The sequence below is a fragment of the Chrysochloris asiatica genome, unplaced genomic scaffold (assembly GCF_000296735.1).
Source record: "Chrysochloris asiatica unplaced genomic scaffold, ChrAsi1.0 scaffold00089, whole genome shotgun sequence".
NCBI lineage: Eukaryota > Metazoa > Chordata > Mammalia > Afrosoricida > Chrysochloridae > Chrysochloris > Chrysochloris asiatica.
The window spans coordinates 3,259,452-3,281,913 of NW_006408607.1; the positions used below are offsets into that span (position 1 = coordinate 3,259,452).

General features: G+C 38.9%; 1 protein-coding gene across 3 annotated transcripts in view; it reads right to left on the bottom strand.

The window, feature by feature from the left end:
• The window catches only part of PPARGC1A (peroxisome proliferator-activated receptor gamma, coactivator 1 alpha), a 1,035,693-nt gene that overhangs the window by 38,015 nt on the left and 975,216 nt on the right, over positions 1-22,462 (bottom strand). For all 3 annotated transcript variants that reach the window (XM_006866293.1, XM_006866295.1, XM_006866294.1), the window contains 5 exons: positions 18,198-18,392; positions 15,380-15,496; positions 14,304-14,508; positions 6,543-6,588; positions 6,360-6,433 (listed from right to left, as the gene is read on the bottom strand). In XM_006866293.1, the coding sequence (XP_006866355.1) occupies positions 6,360-6,433; positions 6,543-6,588; positions 14,304-14,508; positions 15,380-15,496; positions 18,198-18,392 (637 nt within the window). The remainder of the gene's footprint in view (positions 1-6,359; positions 6,434-6,542; positions 6,589-14,303; positions 14,509-15,379; positions 15,497-18,197; positions 18,393-22,462) is intronic.

Below are 22,462 nucleotides of genomic sequence, written 5' to 3' on the forward strand. Positions count from 1 at the left end.
AACAACAACAACAAATCCTTAACAAAAGCAGTATATATTCAATTCTGTGAGGAAGTAGGAAACTCTTGCTGCAAAACCAAACAGAAACCATAATAAATGACTGGATATATGAGGTTGTCAGAGAGACTATACCAGCAAGGTCAACAAAAGAGAACAGGTAAAGACTGGAGAAGTTGGAAAGATAAACAGCAAGGCACAAGTAACTCTGCAGATGAAGGTGGCTGACAGCTAGTCATGAAAGGGCTCACATTTATTGAATGCATATATATGTTCACAAGGAGCTCTGGTAGCGTAGTCATTACAAATTGGGCTGCTAAATTTAAGGTCAGCAGTTCTAAACTACCAGCTGTTCCACAGCAGAAAGATGTGGCTTTCTGTTCCGGTAAAGATTTACAGCCTCAGAAACCCTGTTCAGGGTCACTATGAGTCAGAACTGATTCCACGACACATAACCGCCACTGCCACCATACATTCACACTGTGCTTCTGCATTTGCATGTGTTATCTCATTTAATCCTCATCATGATGTTTAGATATGGTTACTAGTATTATGTTCACTTGATACATGATCTGAGTCATACAAAAGTTAAGAAATTTGACCAACATTCTACAACTAGATGGAAAAACAAGGGTCAACATTAGAACTCAAGTCAGTCTAATACCAAAGTCAAGGTTCTGAATATTTTAATTAAGGTATGTACGCTATCTGCTTTTAAAAAAATCATAACTGAGAATTTTTTGTTTGGCGTTTTGCTATTTAGAAATGCTTTATTGCTGGTTGAGGCACATGAAATTGTCATTTGGGATAGGACAATTTTTACAGCGTGCCAACAATAGTGAGGTTGGCCCAGGATTGAGTAGTGTTTTGTTCTGCTGTGCATAAGGTCGCTATGGGTCGGTAACGACTCGATGGCACATAACAACAACAACAACAACAGAAGTCCTTTGAGATAGACAGTAATTTGATTTGGAAATTATGAATGCGACTTTAAAGTTGAAGCAATTATGATTAAACAAAAACACACAGCAGATTAAGGAGATAGACAAGTGTCTTAGCAATCGATGACTAAGTTGAGAATGAAGGTGTGTTCCATCTGATGGTTTATTTGTGACTGCAATACCTACTTCCCATTCACTGTCACCTGAACAGCTACTTAGTTCCTGCCTTTTCATCTCTGTTCCAGGGATATCTTCTCCCTTTTCCACAGCCCTTACTTCAAATTTGGACTCAACCAGAGGATAAACACTTGACCTCAAGGTCTGTTTAAACCACAAGGTTGGTGGTTCAAACTCACCCGCTGCTCTTCTGAAACTCTCTACAGGGTTGCTATGAGACAGAACCTACTTGACAACCCTTAACAATGACAACAAATTGGTTTAGACTGCCGAAGCCTATTGCCATTCCTACTCATAGTGACCCTATTGGGCAGAGTAGAAATGCCCCATAATGTTTCCAAAGCTAGCAATCTTTATAAGAGCAGACCACCTCATTGTTCTCCTATGGAGCAGCTGGTAGGTTTGAACCACTGACTTGTCGGTCAGCAGCCAAATGCTTAACCATGGAGCCACCAAGGCTCTTTAGTTTAGCCTGCAGAGAGTTCAATTTCTTCCTAAATCCATGATCACCTTTATCACTCACTTGGCAATGGTTTGCCCTTAACATTTCTTTCAGTCCTGAACGGTCTCTGTAATTCTTTTTTAATCTTTTGCACAATCCTTGTATCTAACTTGAAGCTATGTTTCAGGGTTCCCTTAGATAACTTCTCTTCTCACTTTGTGATTCTCCTGAACACACATCAGTATCTGTCACATTCTCTAAAAAAAAATACTCCCGACCAAGCACTACCGGGAAACATGGTTTTTATTGAAGATTTTTAGGGAAGATGGAAGACCCTGGGCAATATTGCTCTGCACTTCAAACTCTGAATCTCTCTAACAACAACAATAACAAAATCTTTCCCTCCATCTCCGTTATATATTACTGTCCAGGCAGGACAATTTCTCCTTCCAGTCTCCTGCAGCATCCTCCAATTTCCACCTCCTTTCATTACTTTCCTAAGATCTCCTAATTCTTGTATAATAAAGTATATAGTTCGACCCCATTGACTGCAATTTGCATTTTCACATTCATTACCACTGTGGTAAACAAACTAAATGTCACGCTTAGGGACCACCTTTCTTAGAAGGGTGCAAGATACTATAGATAATATCTTGAATGCTATTTATATCACATGTGTTATTTCCCCAAAGGTTTATAAACCTGCATGTTCAATGTTCAAACACAAGAATCATTTATTTACTACCTAGTGTGGGCCAAGCACAATGTTCCCTTGTTTAATGGATTATTTTCTATTTTGTACACTTGCTGAAGGTCTATCTGGATATATATGTTGTTGTTGTCGTTAAGTGCCATCGAGTCAATACTGACCCATAGTGACCCCTGTATAGGGTTTCTGAGGAGCATCTGGTGAGCCTGAACCACTGACCTTGCAGTTCAGTCGACTTTGCAGTCTGATGCATTAGCCCACAGCGCCACACCATGACTCCATACAGAGCCAGCATAAAAACCAAAAAACAAACCAACTGCTATCAAGTTGATTTCAACTCAGCTTGCATTTCTGATGGTTTCCAAATTTGTAAATCTTTATGGGTGGAGCAGAAAGACTCCCCTTTCTCTCACAGAGCGGCTGGTGGTGTTGAACTACTGACCTTGTGGTTAGCAGACCAACGTGTAAACCATTACTCTCCCAGGCAGCACTGTCAGTATTGTTGTCGTTAAGTGCTGTTGAGTCAGTTCTGATTCCTAACGACCCTGTATAGAGTTTCTGAGGAGTAGCTGGTGAGTTTGAACCACTGACCTTGTGGTTCAAACTGACCCTGCAGTCCAGTGCTTTATCCCACAGCGCCACACCAGGACTCCTTAAATCCCTTAAACTAATTAAATGAAGGGTGGTTCACTGGTAGAAATAAATCCACTGCACATAATTTATTTTAAAAAGTAACTTCTACAAATCTCTGCCATTTGATTGTAAGCTATTAACCTTTCAAAATTATAACTAAATTATTTAAAACTTAATATCTGCTTTTAAGAAGAAATATTCAAACTTCTTGCAAAAAGGAAATAAAAAGTTGTTGTTGTTGTTTTCCATATCAGAGTGTCACTAGAAGAAATGCAATTTAAATGGTGTCTCATAGCCAAAAATTAGTAAAACACTTTAAAAATACCCAATGCTTGCAAAGGTATGATGAAGCCAGAGGATACATAGATTGCTAATGGTATCATGAATGGAAATAATCTTTTAGAAAGCAATTTGACAGAACTTCAAAAATTAATGGAAAAAAATGGAATTCAAAAATAATGAAGGTGCTTACAGTGAACTTTTGAAACTGCATATATATCAGAAACCTCCAAAGGATTGATATCCTTTTCTTCTAACCTTACTAAGCCCACTAGGTCTCTATTAGAGAAAACAAGATTCAAACATTTTGTGAACAAAGATTTCCACTGGGTGCAAGATGGTAACACTTAAAAACAACCCAAATGTGTAACAATAGGAATAGGATTAAATAAATATTACTGTGTTTACTCAAATTAATAGTACACAGCACTCCTAGGAAACCCTATACAGGGTCACTGTGGGTCGGAACTGACTCGATGGCAGTTGACAACAACAACAAATGTCCTGAAAATAAAGAGTTTGTGATGATATGAAAATTCCTTCTTAAAATATTAATTGATAAGTCAGGATGCAAAATTATATATATTGTCCAAAAGGATTGCAAATATATAACAATGTCGATAGGAAACAATGTTATTAATATCTTTAAATCATAGACGCATTATTAATGTTCTGGTAGTTCATAGTTTTTGCTTTTTCCCTAACAAATTTGCATTATTTCATTGTTTTTTTGTTGTTCTAAGTGTTGTAAAAGTCGGTTCCAACCCACAGAGACTGTGTATAGGGTTTCTGAGGAGCAGCTGGTGGGTTTAAACTGCTGACTTTGTGGTTCGCAGCCCACTGTTGATTCTACACCAGGTGTCCTACTACAGAGTTGTTGTTGTTGTGCCGTCGAGTCAGTTCTGACCCATAGTGACCCTGTATAGGGTTTCCAAAGAGCGACTGGTGAGCTTGAACCACCAACCTTGCAGCTCAAGTGGCTTTGCAGTCTGTCCATTAACCCACAGAGCCAGTAGTATATTTTCACAAACTTGTTAAGATCCCAATTGCACAGTGATTGAAATTAGGTAACATAATAAAATATTACATAAATGAATGAAATTGTTGTTATTCTTAAATGCCGTCGAATGGGTTCTGACTCACAGTGACCCCATATAGGAGCAGCTGGTGAATTTGAACTGCCAAACTTGTGGTTCAAACCAACATTGCAGTCCAGTGCATTATCCCAGAGTACGATCCACTAAAAAGAAAGTTACTACAACTAGGAAACCAAATCAAACTCACTGATGTCGTGTCAGTTCATGTCACACAGTGACCCTGGAGTTCAGGAAGAACTGTCTTGCAGGTTTTCCAAGTCTGTAAATCTTTATAGAAACATACTGTCTCATCTTTCCCCCATGAGTTCCTGGTGGGCTTGAACCATCAACACTTTGGTTCCCCACTGAGTGCTTTAGTCACTGCTCCACCAGGGCTCTTTTGTCGCTACCATAAATGCTGTCAAATTAGATGAGGGTGGGCAGTATTGGCAAAACTCATACAAATCTACAAGGATTTTGCAGTCAGACTACCGTGTCTTGAATTATTTTACTTCAATGAGCAATAAACAAGTGGATGCTATCTATCATACACCATTTGTCTGGTATCTACAGGAATGAGGTTAGCATACCTGATCTCAGGGTAAAGGTCTGTCTTTTACTCAAAATGTGACTTTTTATTGTATATGTTTTCAACTAAAAAAAAAATTATAAATGTGTATATGCTTCAATCAACTTTGTAGATAAATTCACCAATTATTCATCCTCACTGGTTAGATTAGAGAGAGAATATATACACACAAATGTTACTTGTATATGTGAATTACAATTCATTTAAGAAATAATTTTATATAGGGTTATACATGATTATATGTGTGTGAGTATACATATACAACTGTATGTGTGCATACACACGCCCACACATATATACACCATGAAATTAACTACTCTACTGCTTGACCAAATCATTCAATAGCCCTTTCATAAGGAGTTAATTTAGCAAACTCAAAGTGTGAAATTAAACGGAGTGACAAGGACCACAGTGTGTGTAGGCACCATAGTTCTGGTTGAAAGCATCTTGTTTAATCTACTGTTTCTTTACCCTTATCAGCAATGGCCAGAGCCAAGGAATGTCTTGTTCAGACATCCTAAGGGTCACTTTCTGGTGGGATTCAGGTACCCAAACCTAAATCACTTAGTGCATAACCAAAATTTACAACCCACTCAGAAGTCTGCCTAGAAATTCTTCAGATTAATAAGTATCTCAAGGATTAGTGCAGGTTTTCCAAAGCTCCTTTCCTTTCAAATTGTAAAGCAAAGACAGACTAAGTGAGTTCAGAAGCCCAAAATGGTGAAAGTAATTTATCTTGTTAAAAAACATATTAGGACATTTTGTTTTGATGAATGAGAATTTTTTTTTTCTCTCTCTCTCTCTTTTGCTGGAAAAATACAACAAAAAATCATAAAATGGTGGGATATACAAGAGAGCATGAAAACATTCCAAATGAACCATTGATAGTAAACATGGGTTCAAATCTTATCTCATAGCTTTTTTGAGATCTTTGTCAAGTTACTTAAGATTTCTAAACCTCATTTCCTCATCTTAAAATGAGAAAAATATTACCAATTTCATGAAATTGTTGTGAAGTCACTAGTAACCACGTACATGCCTGACACATTTACTGCATGAAAAGTCAATAAAAGTTAATGTCCTCGCCTACTCAAGACTCAATGTCTTCCTTTGAAATAGGGTTACTTGATGATCCAAATATTATACATCCAAGAACTTGGTACAAACCTTACATACAATAATACAGGGCACTCAAAAATAAACCAACGACTCCACATATTCACACATAACTTCTTAAGCAATTTTGTTTATATTCCTTGTGAATGTTTGTTGTTGTTAAGTGCCTTCAAAGCAATTCCAACTCATAGTGACCCTGTACAGGGTTTTAAGGAGCATCTGGTAGGTTTGAACTGCCGACCTTGTGGTTCACAGTCCAGTGCTTATCCTACAGTGCCACACCAAGTATCCTTTACTTCTTATGAATATCATTCATCAAACAGAGAATACCACAACACTCGATAATCCACACATATTTCACAAACAAGCACAAAACTTCCAAGTGAAATGTAAGGCTTACCTGCAGTTCCAGAGAGTTCCACACTTAAGGTTCGTTCAATAGTCTTGTTCTCAAATGGGGAACCCTTGGGGTCACTGGAAGATATGGCACATTTATAAAAACAAACTGAAATGGAGTTGCTGTAGCCAAATGTATTAGAATCCCCTTCCCTTTCAGAAAATGGTTTCATTTCTTAATACTTACTTTGGTGACTCTGGAGTCAGAGGAAGAGATAAGGTTGTTGGTTTGGCTAAAGAAAGAAAGAACAAAAGAAACAAGATTAAGCAATATTGAGTGTCCTCTAAATTTATTTTCTTTTTACAAGTTGGAAACCTAGCCAGAAAACTAGAAGATGAGACTAAGGGAATCCCTAAATATTGAATCAAAGTCAGACAACAGTCCATTGCACTAAAACAAAATCCATACAACATTTGCAACAATAAATTATCAATGGAAAACACATAGCAGAATTTTCTCCAAAATGCATCATCATTCCTGTAAAGGATTCAAAATGTGTTTTGTGCCGTCAGAAAGAAAGACTGCCTTCCCCTTGAATTTGGAATACAGTAGTACGTCGTTTATTTAGACAAGAAAACAGCAGAGGTAACTACGAAGCAACAGAATGTTATGAATATTCAAGTTGATTTTACTCCTAAAATGTATAATTTTATATCTAGTCCTGAGAACAGGTTATTTCCATGAGGGCAAAGCTCAAACAACTCTTCCATTCACTGAAAATTAATTGGCAGCTATAGCAAATGGTGGGCATTTCCTTCAGTGGTTTAACAGGGTTCGAATCCCTAAATCAGATGGGTAACTAAAATAAGATGCTATGTTTATGAAGCAAGAGACCTATGGACTAGCACAGAGAGCTTGCCTTTGTGCCTTTATGCTTTCCCAACTATGAAGGTGGAATAAGAATTCAAAATTTCAGTTGTTTCTCTTTGGCTGTCTTATATTTTGAACAGAAGGAGGAAAAAACAAACTGAGAAACATACTTGGTATATAAATCTATATATTATATGTATATATGTGTGTGCATGTATTAATATATACAAGATTATCTAGAGAATTATATTTATATTAGGTAGGTATATTTCCATTTTTGTTATTAAAATACCTACTTCCAAATGGTCTAGATGTGGACATTCATGTACTGAATATCATAGACTTGAAATGAAGAAATCATTTAGAATACACATTTCTATTCTATTCTATGGATGAAAAATCTAAGACACAAAGAAGGTTAAAGACATTTCTAGGGCTATAAAACTAGTTGTTAGCAGAGTTGATCAAGAGTAAGTTTCCTTTCTCTTCTTAGCAAAAGGAATTGTATTTAACAGGTATTAAAATAAATTCATTAAACCTAGTAATTAGGGACCTTTGAAATGTGAAATTATTATTTATCTCTGAATTAGTCTGAAATGTGGTGTTTTACTTGGATAAATAGTATATCCACATTTAACTTGCAAATTTAGGTTTCATGTTTTAACAATCGAACGGTATATCATCTGCTCAATGTGCCTCCAGAAATCCAAAACTCACACTGTCTTCTAGTAATTAAGTATATTGATTGACTGGCTTTTTCATATATACAGATAAATTAGCTGGTTTGACATTAAATTTTTAGTATGTCTAATACAATGAGCCTTTCAAATAGAGCACATCTATGACAGGAACAATTCCAACTAATGGTACTGAACTAGCAATCATGGTAATCCATATAGGTTCTGAAAAAAATGCAACCATATACGAGCTAAGTATGATCCCATACAGCAACTGGACACTGAAACCGAGTCACTGAAATCCCAATGTTCAATGTATAGCGTCGGCTACCAGGAATGTTCAAACAAGACCACCAAAATTCTGATCATTGGACACACATAAGACTGAAGGTAGCAGCAGCCATATTTACTGGGAACAAACACAAATATAAAATGAGTCAAAGGAAGTGTTGTTGTTGTTAAGCACCATTAAGTCAATTCCAACCCCTAAAAACAATGCATAGGGTTTCCAAGGTCCAGCTGGTGGGTTTGAGCCTCCAAACTTGTGGCTAGCTGTCCAGTCCTTATCCTATAGCACCATACCAGGAATCCAAAGGAAAGGTACAGTCCCCAAAATACATCCAGAATCTACTCTCTACAAGGCCAATCCCTCAAATGCTACTCCTAGAATAATATTGATATGGTCTACTATGAGCTTAATCCAAACTCTGGTCCATTGATGGTAGACCAGAGACTGTAAACTCTTTGCAGGCATGGATATCTTCTTCATGTTGATCATGGTATTTTTGATGAATGAGTGTATTAAGGGATGAATGCATCAACAGAACACCAACATAGGCAAAGGCCAGAGAGTTTTGCCCAGAAACTAAAAAGAGCATGACCCCATAAAGTTACAGAGATCATATATGAAGTCCAGAGAAAAAAAGTTATGACACATTAAAAAGATAACCTCAGGAGACCCTCTTAGTGGTCTAACTGCTAAATAATTATCTCTAACTGCTCAAATAATTCCTTATATATAGATAGATAGATATAAATTTTAAACAGCAATTTCAATAATCCTTAAAATTGATTGTTTTCTCTTGCTATGAATTAGGCAGTTTTATATTACTTCTTTTAGATCTTTTAATAACTATGCTATGGCTAAGTGCCATCGAGTCTGTTTCAACTCATAATGACGCTGTATAGACTTTCAAAGGCTCAGCCAGCGGGTTTGAACTGCTGACCCTGTGGTTCTGAGTGCAGTGCTGATACCACAGCACCACACCAGGAGTCCTTACTAAAGATTTATATTTTAACAGATTTTGTCCTGGGACAAGCCTATTATGCCACACCAATGTAAGAAATACACCTTACTATTATGTCAAGAAATTTGCATGAGGAAATTTTTTCCTTAATAGGCTTTCTAAATTCTTCACTACCATGGTTTGTAAACATTATAATAATATTGACTGGTGAAGGCATTGTAGAAAACATTTTTAAACCTCAACAGAAATTATTGAATTGATAAATGTTTTGCTATGCATATTTTTAATCATATTTTTTTTTAATTCAGGAAATAAAACAAAACACTAGATAAAGGTTTTGATTAGCATACCATCGAAAAAGAGATTAGTGGTTCAATGGTTAAGCGCTCCTGCTAACAGAAGGCTGGTTGGTGGTTCTAACTCAACAACTGCTTCACAAGGTAAAAGACCAGGTAACTTTCTCTTGCAAGGATTTCAGCCTAGGAAACCATATGGGGCAGTTCTAGTTTGGTTTTAGGGTTACAATGAGTTAGAATTAATTCCAGTGGCACACAAGAAAAGCTTAGGTCATGTGCCCACTTGACTACAATTACATAGTTGGGGAAATGTCTAAGTAAAGAAGGCTGAAAGTGTCCCTTAAGTGCAAAGGCTTACTACTGGGAGTTACACACTAAACTGCAAAATCAGTATGAACCAAAAGTTTGGGGGTTCAAACCCATCAGCTGCTGCTCAGAAACCCTATACAGGGTTGCTGAGTCTGAACGGTTCCACAGGACAGCTACCCCAAATCTGCTTGCACAAGAGCTTTTCAAGTGTTAAAAATCAAAGATGTGAGTGTGCAGACCATGGTGTGCCTGACCCAGGCGATGGTATTTTCAATCATCTTATATGCATGTGAAATCTGGAGCTTTGGTGTGGAGTGTTTCCATGCGAAAGTTAGTGAATCAAGAAGACCTTAGATGTATCAATGAAACTGAGTTATGGTGTTGGAGAAGAACATTAAAAGTACCACAGACTGCTAAAAGAACAAACACAAATATGTTGGAAGAAATCTAGCCAGAATGCTCCTGAGAAGCCAGGATGATGAGACTTCGTCTCTCATACTTTGGACAGATTATCAGAAGGGACCAGCCTCTGGAGAAGGACATCATGCTTGGTAAAGTGGAGGGTCAGCAAAAGAGAGGAAGACCCCCAACATGATGGATTGGCACAGTGGCAGCAGCAATGGGCTCAAGCGTGGCAACGGTTGTGAGAATGGCCCAGGATAGGCAGTGTTTCGTTCTGTTGTATATAGGGTTGCTATGGGTCAGAACCAACTTGAAGGCACCTAACAACCATAACTAATCCCAAAGTAACAAGAGTGGGAGAAAAGAAAAGCAAGGTAGGGAAGAAACGAAAACCATTGCAGGGAAGGCATTGCCCAGCCAGCTGGCCACAGAGTCCTGAAGACACCCAGCCAGGTGTCTGTTCGGAGGGACTCTAAACACTGTAGGCTAAAGACCTACTTGTCTTGATCACCACGGCATTCCAAGTACCAGCCAGGTGCCTGGTACATAGGAGGCACTCACAATAAACACTGAATTAGTTAATTAAGGAGACTAGAAAATAATTGTTCAAGCATAAGAAAGGTAGGCATTGTGTTTTGCTTTCTCTCGACTTTTGAATTTATATGGGGGGGGGGGGAAGGTGAAGGGTGGTTGACATTTTAGACAGATGATGGCAGTTTTAGGACAGACAAACATCAGTGTTAGAATTCTCTCTGACTCAAAACACACAGTCATGGATAGAAAAGGAAGAAAAAAAAAAGACTTAGAAGAGAACTTGATCCATTTCATTAAATATAATTTTCCGGCTGGTAGAGAGAGATGGGCAGTGAATCTAAGATAATCCACCAGGGAAAAATCATATCATGAGCCTTTTTTAAATACTCAAAAAAAGGCTCCTGAATGTCCTCAGTTTATGGTAAAATAGGAGCAAGGGAGAGAAATTTGAAATACTGGGAAAGGCAATTTAAATTAAAACAAAACAAAACAATTTCCCTAATCACCTATCATAATATTGGAATCCTGATGTGGCACTGTGAGTTAATGTGCTGGACTGCAAGGTCAATTTGAACCACAAGGTTGGTGGTTCAAGCTCACCCGTTGCCCCTGAGAAATTCTATACAGGGTCGCTATGTGTTGGAACTGACTCCATGGCACTTAACAACAACTATAAACGTATATTTTATTTAGAGAGTCAGAAAAGTGGGTGTGAAGCTTAGGAGTGCTTCTTTCCTTCTGGGGTTTGACGTACATGGGTAAGACACAAGAAATGTCCTACAAAAGCTTTAGCGATAAAATGATGATTGACATTTTCCAAGTGCAATCGTTAGGAAGAGAGTTAATGTTATTGGATTTAAGTGTTTGCTTCTTTTGAAATTTGCTTTGTAAAAAGTTCATTTCACTCTGAAATAGTTTTAATCAAGAGTTCTATTTGTTCCCAACCTGAAGGAGTAAATCACTGCTGTACACCATGAAACCAGGCCACTTTTTTTGAGGCGAGACATGAGTGCACATAAGCCAAGTCAAATTGCAAGCATCCCAGTGGAAGGCGCTGAGAGTTAACAGAAGGGTCCCTGGCCTGGAGCCAATCTCTAGCCATTCCAGCCTTCCTCTGGCCCTGGCTTGTAGCTCCAAGAGAACATGCCAGTCCAGACTCATGTGCCTCTTCTGAACAACATTCTGAGAACGTGCACAAGGTCCTGCCCTGGGTTCTTCCTCCTGAAACTTGAGTGCACATCAGGACACACACACCTAGACTTGAGGAGTAGCCGAGTTTGACTGCATGAGTATACAAAAAGCTCCAGGTTCATGTGGGACTTGGAAGTAGGCAGACCAAAGGTGGGTGGGGTCAAGAACAGTTAGTTCTCCCTGCTCAGGTATGTCTCCCCAGAGAACTCAGAAGGGGGAATGTTAGGATTGTTAAGGCTGTTTTTATGTTTTGTTTTTTTACTGTTGTTGTTTTTGTTTAGTCAAAGAAAGAGAAAAAAAAAAAAATTAAATTAAAAACATCAAAATACAAGCCAGTAACCAGTTGCCATTGAGTGAGTTCCAGCTATGATTCCGGGTCATGACAACACCACGTGTGTCAGAGTAGACCTGTGCTCCATAGGGTTCTCAATGGCTATTTTTTGGAAGTAGATTGCTAGGCTGCTCTTCCAAGGTGGATCTGAACCTTTAACCTTTTGGTTAGCAGCTGAGTTTATGACCTGTTTGTACTACCCAAGGACTCCCCAAGCCCAAAAGGACCACAAAGATTTAAAGCATTTGCTGCTATGCTAGGTTCACTGATTCCAAGAGTTTCTTCAGGCTGGAGACTTGAAATTCAGCTCAGAACATGAATGCATGACTGAGGAGGGTGGAGAGTAGCCCGGAGAATTCTTAAGTTCACTCACTAGAGCGAGCCCAGCTGTTCTGTCTTCACCCGAGGCCTTCCACGCTGCCATGGGAGGAGTCCCACAGCAAGGTAGGTTTGGATCTTGGAAAAACTGTTACAGTGGGTAGGATGAAGAGAAAATTGGGGAGAAGAGAGCTAGAAGATAATTTGGTTCATTTAATTAAAGATATTTCCCGATTGGCAGAAAAGTATAGATAGTGAGTCTGAGAAAAATCAAATTGGGAGCCTTCTTAAAAATATTAGAAGATTCCTGAATATCCTTAGTTTATGGTGAAACAGGGATGAAAGAGGGAAATTTGAAATTCCAGAAAAGGACCTGATAACTAAAAGTAGGCTTGTGTAAAACAACTAATGCTCAAAACCAGATGGCTGTTTGTGATTCTGCTAGTGAAAGGGAAAAGTTGGGGAGACAAAAGGTTTTAAAAAAGAGGTAGAACTATTTAGAACTGCTATTTTAGATTACATTTATGTTCACTGCACAGTTAGAAGTAGGGTTACAGTGGAAGGTGGTTATCTTTGAAAGCAGTGCTTCAAACCACTTCAGTTTGGTTCAGTCATGGCTGACGAAACAACACCAGAACAGAGCTGAATTTGTAAAATGTGGGTAAACCGAATTGCTAAGTGGAACAGAAAAACTGACAGGTCAAACCCCTACTAGAAACTTAATCTCCCTCTTAGAAAACAAATGCAGTATATACTTTGCACAGCAGCCAAATCTCTTGACTGGCTGAGTCAAAAACTGCTGTGTTCCAATCAAAGATGGCGGCCTACCGCACAGCTTTGAATATGTGTCACTTCCCACAGTCCTGGCAATAACTCATCAGTGCTCTCACTTGCTTCTTCCAAGTCTCCCATTCCAGGGCTTCTACCCAGACTCTTTCCAATTCCAGTTAGTGTTCCAGATTCCCAAGATTTTTAAAATTCAGGTCTGCTCTGGTTTTGCTTTCTTAGCTCTGACTGAAGCAGTTTGAACTGGTCCAAAGCCCTGTTGGAAAGCAACAGCAACTCTCAACAAGCTGTCTTTGGGTTTAGAAGATGAGGGTGTATAGATGAAGAAGAACCAAAAAGAAAAAAAAGTTCTCTCTCTGCCAAGAGAGGCTTTCCCCAAATCACCCCTTTAGCCTCAAAATCTTCTACCTTCCAGCATTATAGGAAGATAGTGAAAACAACCCCAGATGTTTAACTTAATCCAGAAAATTGTGTTTTTTCTCTTAAAAAGGAGTCAGAAAATCATTTTTTTCTAGAAAGTTCTAAAGCCTTATTTACAAAATAAACTGGGAGTATAACATAATGGTCTGAAAAGGATAGAGTGTACCTCAGAATCAGGGGGGGTAAATACTATTTCGTAGTTCTTAAGTTATGTGCAGTAGGATAACAATGACTCGTTGTTTCCATTACTAAAGCAGAAGAAAATAAAAGCTCTGAAATGAATTGGCTAACCCAGCTTGCCTGGAACTTCAATTATCTCAGCAATTCAGAGATTCATATAAACTTCATCTGATGCTGCATTTCCTCCCTACCCCTTCTCACGCCATCTGCAGCTAACATTTCAGGTGTCTTGTGTAGATTGTGAATTAGACTGCATATCAGCTGAATAGGATATGTTTAACCTAAGTCCAGAGAAGGATTTCCACCCCCTTCTCAAAAAGAAAGTGCTTAATTCTCTTTTCACTGATGTAAATGTGAGCCCAAAGTTTTCACGTGTTCTTCCTCTGTGCTGGCTTTCCTTGACTTCAGCACCCTCACAACAAAGTCTGTCGTAGTCAGCAGCCTACCTTGTAAATGTTGCACCTGCGATTGTGTGTGGGACTTCTTTTTGGAGGTGCATTTGTCTCTGTGGCTGTTCCTGTTTTCTGTGGGTTTAGTGTGAGGAGGGTCATCGTTTGTGGTCAGATACTTGAGAAGCTCCGAGCAGGGACGTCTTTGAGGCTTTTGCTGTTGACAAATGCTCTTTGCTTTATTGCTCCATGAATTCTCGGTCTTAAAAACAAGGCATAAAGAAAGTGAAAATTAGTGAACTGAACCTTATCAGAATGGATATAGGTTTTCTGAAGAGATGAGATTTTCAATGAAGTGTTCAGTCTAAGTGTACTAGATCTATGAGCTGTGAATAATTGTTTGCAGAACAAGGAAAGAAAATTACATTTAAAATTCCTAAATGACATTTATGCAGCTTTTTATTTCATTTCTCCTACATTTCAATGTTCCTACTCAGCAACATGTAACTAACAAGACCCTATAGCGCCTTTACTGTGAATAAAAAAAAAATAAGCTGGTTTAAACCTTAATTTGCCTCTGATTGCTGGAGCCCAGTATCCGCAACTTTCCTAAGTACCTCTTAATGCTCCGTTTTCACTCACAGTGAATGGCAAGACAAACATTGTTTAATACAGCTTGCTAACCAAATTATGTCATTGCCAGCATTTCATCCTATTAATGGCAGAGATTTGTCTTTTGCAGTAATTCCAGAGCAATCTTTCTCAGGTTAGACAGCTGGCAAAAGAGCAACCTCGCGTCTTCAAGTCACTCATAGATAATGCCAGCTGATCAGCCAATTTTATTGTAGCCCACACGGCTGCAAGTACCATGGGCAAGGGTAACAGACGGTGGAGCTTCCTTTCCGATCAGCCAAAAGACAAAGCACAAATGAATGTTTCCTACTTTAAAATAGCCCAAGCATTGTTATTTGAAATCCATAGCATAGTCTATTTTACCATTATGGAGCAGTTGCAGCATCCCGACTGAATTCTTATGTATAAACCTAGCAATTGCTTTGCAGCTTTGAGCAAAAATGCTTTGTTACTCCCCACCAGAACCCCGCCCCCTCCATTGTGTATTAAACAGTTTGTACCTTAACAACTGCAGGGTTTGTTCTGATCCTGTGATTATGGTTTGCATGGTTCTGGGTACCACTGCATTCATTATAACTTAGCTGAGTGTTGGCTGGTGCCAGTAATAGCTTCTTAAGCTAGAAACATTTCAGGAAAAGGGAAAAGCCAGAAAAGTTAGGTATCTTTTAAGGATTAGAACAAGCTATTGAATTCATATTAATGAAGCATCATTACTAAAATCCTATTGTTTTTTAATTATGCCATTGTTGTTGTTGTTAAGTACAATCGAATTGGTTCCGATGCATAGTGAGCCTGCAGAGGACTTCCATGGAGCTAATGGAGGGCTTGAACCACCAACCTGTGGCTCGCAATACTTTTGTATAATAGGGCTAAAAGACATTGTATGGAAGACACATTTTGGCATTACACTACCAATTGTGACTAAAAATATTTTCTTTTTCTCTATTCTGACTTGGTATTCTCTACCTTTATATTTTAGGTAAGATAAATAATCTCCCTCAAATATTTTCCAAGTAACTGTTAACTGAGAAAATCTGCCTTGCCAAATGAGGTCATAGAGGGAATGGTGTTGGTAATGAATATATCGCTATGGAGCTTGTTGGCGCAGTGGTTAAAGTGCTTGGCTGCTAATTGAAAAGCCAACAGTTTGAATCCAGCAGCCACTCTGTGGTAGTCTGCTTCTACAGGGATTATTTTTGTTGCTGTTGTTGTTGTTAAGTGCCATCGAGTCGGTTCTGACCCATAGCGACCCTGTACAGGGTTTCCGAGGGTGTAAATCCTTACGGGAGTAGAAAGCCTCATCTTTCTCCCACGGAGCAGCTGGTAGTTTCGAACCACTGACCTTAAGGTTCGCAGCCCGATTCATAACCACTACGCTACCAGAGCTCCTAAGTACTGTCAAGTTGGTTCCTGTATATGGTTTCTGAGGAGTAGCTGTTGAGTTTGAACCACCGACCTTGCAGTGGTCAACCCAATGCTTTCCTACAGTGACATGTAGTGGTTACAGCTTTGGATACCCTATGAGGAAGCTCTAATCTGTCCTAAAGGGTCACTCTGAGTTGGAATTGACTTGATGACAACGGATTTTTGGTTCTATTTACAAACACAAGGAAGCTTCAAACAGTTTGTGGACAGATGGAATGAGAAGATATTAGATTTTTCCCACAAACTTTGGAAGTCCCTCATATATATAGCCCTTTTCCCTTCAAATAGCTCATATAAAATCAAGTGACAATAAATGAAGTATTTGGGGGAGACTCTGAACCAAATTTTACCACTGAGTCTCAAAATTAACTGATACAAAACAAGTTTTAGATAAAAGAGTGATGAGCGCTGATTTCAGAAAGAAAGAAAATTATTTGTAAGCGGGTGGAGTCACGGACCAGGAGATACGAGTTCTGATTCCAGCTACGCAACTTCAGCTGAGGTCCCAGATTCTCTGGCCCAGTATTCCTGGGTTTACCTTACTTAATAATTTCCAAGGACCTTTCTACTCTGACTTGTAATGTGTTCCTGAATTAATGACTCTTTCCAATCGAGCACACTGTGTATATGCATATAGTCTGGTACCAAATCTAAAGAAATCCTGGTTCTGTATACCAAAGTCAAAGGCACAGACACATGGAAAAATTTGGGGTAAACAAATCACAATTATTTGTAAAGTTGTTGTTGTTGTTAAGAGCTGTCGAGTCGGTTGACTCATAGTGACCCTGTACAGGGTTTCCAAAGCTGTAAATCTTATAGGAGCAGAAGGCCTCATCTTTCTCCTGTGGAATAGCTGGTAGTTTTGAACTGCCAACCTTGAGATTAGCAGCCCGATTCGTAATCACTATGCTACCAGAGCTCCTTTGTAAGGTGGTCTCCTTCTTTTGCACAGCTCAAAATGCAGATGACAAGCAGGGTCTTCATGTGCTCATGTGGAATGCCCTCTACTTTTCAAAATTCAGGGATTGTGAGGAAAGCCACCTCTCATGGCCTAAAGCATGTTATTAAAGTTTGGAGGATGGCATTCCATAAATTATACAGCGAGCTCTTGCATCAAATTTATAGCAAATGACAAATGGTTAGCATAGATGAGAAAGTAAACTGTGTCTTAGAACTAATAAAATTCTGAACAAGTACGGCATTGAAAAGGAAATTTGCTCTTCACTGCCAACAAATTCACTCATCATTGCATACCATAAATTAAATTAACTTAGGTTGCAAATGTACTATTATTTTTCAATCTTTGTAAGAAATATGGACCCAAGGACTTTGAACAGCACACCCCTTGACCTACCAAATCGATTTCTAGAAATATATGCATAAAAATAAAACTACCAATGCAATATTATACAAATTATAATAGTGCAAACTAGAAAGGAAAAAGACTATGTAGCCACAAGGGAATCTGAACCTCTCTCTCTGTACAAGATAAAATGTGATCATTAATCAGTGATGCATATATTTGAAATTCACAAATATGTTCACAATATATTTTGAATGAAAACAAACTGTATTTGAAATTACAGGTGAGACTATAGTCTATTCCTTTTTCTGTGATGAAATTTTCCAGATTTTCTTCATGGTCATATCCAAGCAAAAAGTGAAAACAAGATATAATCATAAAATGCAATATAGCAAGACCACATTTAAAACTCTCTAATTTGAATGCTTTTAGACTGAGAATGATAGGATTTGCAGTGTCGGATGCTTGGGGTTTGTTTTGGTGTCGGTCTCTATCAAGGCTCCAAACCTTATTGTTACTACATCACACCCATTCAGCGGGTAGCCAGAGGCAACTCCAGTTGCTGTTAAACAGTAGGAAGGGGTTCTTACTAGAGAGGGTTCTTCTGCCTCCTGAGGCGGAGGGGTGCCATCAGGCATAGAGGAAGGACTCGTATCATTGTCAGTGGTCACATCTCCATCTGTCAGTGCATCAAATGAGGGCAATCCGTCTTCATCCACAGGGAGACTGTCCAGTGTCTCTGTGAGGACAGCTAGCAAGTTTGCCTCACTCTCTTCATCTATCTTCTGCAAAAACAGAAAAACAAACCAAGACGCATGTGGGTGGTAGGTTTCATTATTCATCAGCATAAACCAAAGATAGTTAACCCAATGAGCAGACTGGACATGAAACCTTGGTGCCCATACCAGACCATAAGACACATGGGTTTCTCAAACTTCACATTCACTTTGGGGCTGAAACATACCATTTAGTACTACTTTGACTTTATGAATCCCTGATTGTTGAGCTAAGTTTGCAATTTATTATGTCAGTGTTTAATTCTGTTATATATGACTCTGGACTTCTGGTGTGGCACTGTAGGATCAGCACTGGACTGTGAACCACAAGGTCGGCAACTCATGCTTACCAGCTGCTTCTTGGAAACCCTAGACAGGGTTGCTGTGAGTGGGAACCGACTTGATGTCACTTAACAACAACATATGGTTCTACTTTATTTAGGTATCTTCCACATATTTATGCTTTGTTTCTTTAGCTAACAGAGAAGTTAAAAAATCACAAGGATTAAGAGAACTTTAACCATCATCTAGTTCACTCTCATGAAACTCTGAGGCATAGTAGGTTACAAGTTGGGCTGCTAACTGCAAGGTCAGCAGTTCGAATCTACTAGCCGCTGTGGGGCAGGAAGATGAGGCTTTCTGGTCTCGTAAAGTTTACAACCTTGAAAAATCTATACAGGGCTGCTAAGAGGCAGAACTGACTCCACAGCACATAACCACAACCATTTTATTCTCAGTAACAGTGTCTGCATCTCCTATGCAACCTACCCACTGCTGTTGAGCCATTTCCAATTCCTGGTCACCCCAGGTGTTCAGCATACAGCTGAGCGTTACAGGGTTTTTGTGGCTACTATATAAACATGGGAGTCCTGGTATGGCACTGTGAAATAAGCACTGAACTGTTAACCACGAGGACTGTTCAACACTATATATGAGTTGGAATCAATAGCAGTTAATAACAACAACGTGTAATCTTTAAGATCCCTAATGATACTTACTGTAGGACACACACTTTATTATGAATTCCAAATCCACAGTTCAAAGTACCAGCATCTCTATAAGACAAAGATGAGGCCGTCTGCTTCTGTAAAGAATGACAACCTCACAGACCCTACAGAGGGAGTTGTGAGTCTGAATAAACCTGACGGTGACCTGCTTCCACATAATCTTGCCTTCTGTTCATAGTGCTCGATAGAATCCACCCATCAACATTTCAATTATTGAGACCCTATGCACAACAGAAAAAAACTCTGGTACATACCTTTCCTGATTTTAAACCATTTAGTATCTATCCCTTGTTCTGTTCTAACAATTGCTTCTTGGTCGATATATAGGAGCCTCATTAGTACAATGAAGTGTTCTGGAATATGCAATTCTTCTACATGCGACCCATAGTGTGTTGTGTTCCACACAGATGAAAGCCTTTGCAGAGTCAGTAAAGCAGAAGTAAACATCTTTCTGATATTCTCTGCTTTTAGCCAAGATCCATCTGATGTCAGCAATGCTATCCCTCGTTCTGCATTCTCTTCTGAATCTGGTTTAAATTTCTGGCAGCTCCTTGTCAATGTACTGCTGTAATCATTTTTAAACTTTAGCAAAAACTTAATTACATCTGATATTAATGATAGTACTCAATGATTTCTGCATTCTGTTGGGTCACCTTAATTTGAAATGGGCACAAATATGGATCTTTGATTGTTGATGAAATCTTGCAAATTTCATCTTGGTATAGGTGAGTGAGTGTCTCTTGTGCTACATTATTTTATTGAAACATTTCCTGGAGCCTTGTTTTTCACTAATGTTTTCAGGGCAGCTTGGACTTCCTCGTTCAGCACAAGGTAGTTCTCAATCATATGTTACCTCTTGAAATGGCTGGCCATCGACCAATTCCTTTTGATACAGTAATTTAGGTAATCCTTTACAGCTACTTTGATGCTTCCTGCTTCATTCAATATTATTATATGATGCCCAGAGAATCCTTCAATATTTCAACCTGAGGCTTGAATTTTTCCTTTAGCTAGTTCAGCTTGAGAAATGCTGAACGTGTTTCCCTTTTGGTTTTCTAAAGCCAGGTCTTTGCATATTTCATTATAATACTTGAATTTGTCTTCTTGAGTTGCCCTTTGGAATTTTCGGTTCAATCCTTTTACTTCCTCATTTCTTCTGTTTGCTCTAGTTTCTCTATGCTCAACAGCCAAGTTTCAGAGGCTCTTCTGACATCCATTTTGCACTTTTCTTTCTTTCTTGTCTTTTTAAAAACTTTTTGTTTTCTCCCAAGATGATGTTCTTAATGTCATCCCACGACCCTTCCGGTTTTTGGTCATTATTATCTAATACATCAAATCTGTTCTTGAGATGGTCTCTAAATTCAGGGGGGATATGTTCAAGTTCATATCTGGGCTCTTGTGGACTTTTTTTCATTTTCTTCAGCTTCAGCCTCAACTTGCATATGTGCAATTGATGGTCTCTTCCACAGTCTGATCCTGGCCTTGTTTTGATATATAGTATTGAGCTTCTCCAGAGACTCTTTCCACAGTTGTAGTCAACTTGATTCCTGTAGTCAACTTGATACCATCTGGTGAGGTCCATGTGTAGAGTTGCCATTTATGTTGTTGAAAAATGGTTATTTTCAATGAATAAGTCACTGGTGTTGCAAAATTCTAATATGCCATCTCCAAAATCATTTCTATGACCAAGGTCATATTTTTCAACTACCTAGTTCCTCTTGTTAGGAGGGGCCAGTCACTGGAGAAGGATATCATGTTTGGTAAGGTGGAGGGTCAGAGAAAAACAGAAAGACCCCCAACGAGATGGATTGGCCAAGTGGCAGCATCGATGGACTCAAGCGTGGCAACAGTAGTGAGGTTCGCCCAGGATCGGGCAGTGTTTCATTCTGCTATGCATAAGGTCACTATGAGTACCAACTTACTCGATGGCATCTAACAACAACAAAAAGTTCCTCTTGGTTTCCAACTTTTACATTCTAATCATCAGTAATTATTAATGTTTCTAGACTGCACATTTGATCAGACTGAACAATTTGATAGAATTCTTCAATTTCATCATCACTGGCTTAGTGACTGGTGTTTAGATTTCAATAATAATGATATTAACTGGTCTTCCTTGTACCATCATTGACAATACTGTACTTCAAGATAGATAATCCAATTTTTTTGTTTTGTTTTGTTTTGTTTAATGGTGAATGTTAAATGATTCCTCTTCAATATGGGGTTCCAACATAAACTATATGACTGTATGATTCAAAATGGCCAGAACTATTTATCTCACTGATCAGCTCACTAATGCCTTGGGTGGGGAGGCTAGGCATTGGACTGTGAAATACAACCTTAGCAATTCAAATTCACCAGCCATTCTGTGTGAGAAAGATGAGACTTTTTGCTCTGCAAATAATTACAGCCTTGTAAACCCTATTCAGGGCTGCTATGATTTAGAGCTGCCTCAGCAGTACTTAACAATGCCTAGGCTATCAATCACTGGGCATTCCATTTCATTTTTGATGACTTCCAATCCATGTTCTGATTATCAGTGGATGTTTGTAGCTGCTTCTTCTCATTTTAAGTTGTGTCCCATCAACAAATGAAGGTCCCAAGATCTTTGCTCCATACACATCACTAAGGTCACCTCTACTTTGAGAAGGCAGTCCTTCCTCAGGCATATTTTTGAGTACCTTCCAACTGGGGGAGCTCATCTTCCAGCACTATATCTGACAATCCTCTGGTGCTCTTCATAATGTGGCTGACTTTTCAGAAGATGTTTACTTCCCCTTCTTCCTAGGCTGTCTTAGTCTAGAAACCCTGCTGAAACCTGTCCAGCCATTAACCCTGCTAGTATTTCAAATACTGGCTAAGTAGCTGTTGCATGGGAGAAAGATGAGGCTTTCTGCTCCCATAAAGATTTACAGCCTCGGAAACCCTTTACAAGGTTGATATGAATTGGAACCAACTCCATGGCACATAACCACCACCACTCTGTGTCCAGGAGTCCTGGTGTGTAGTCCAGTAGGATAAGCACTGGATTGCTAACCTAAAGGTCAGGGACTCAAACTAACCAGCCGCTCC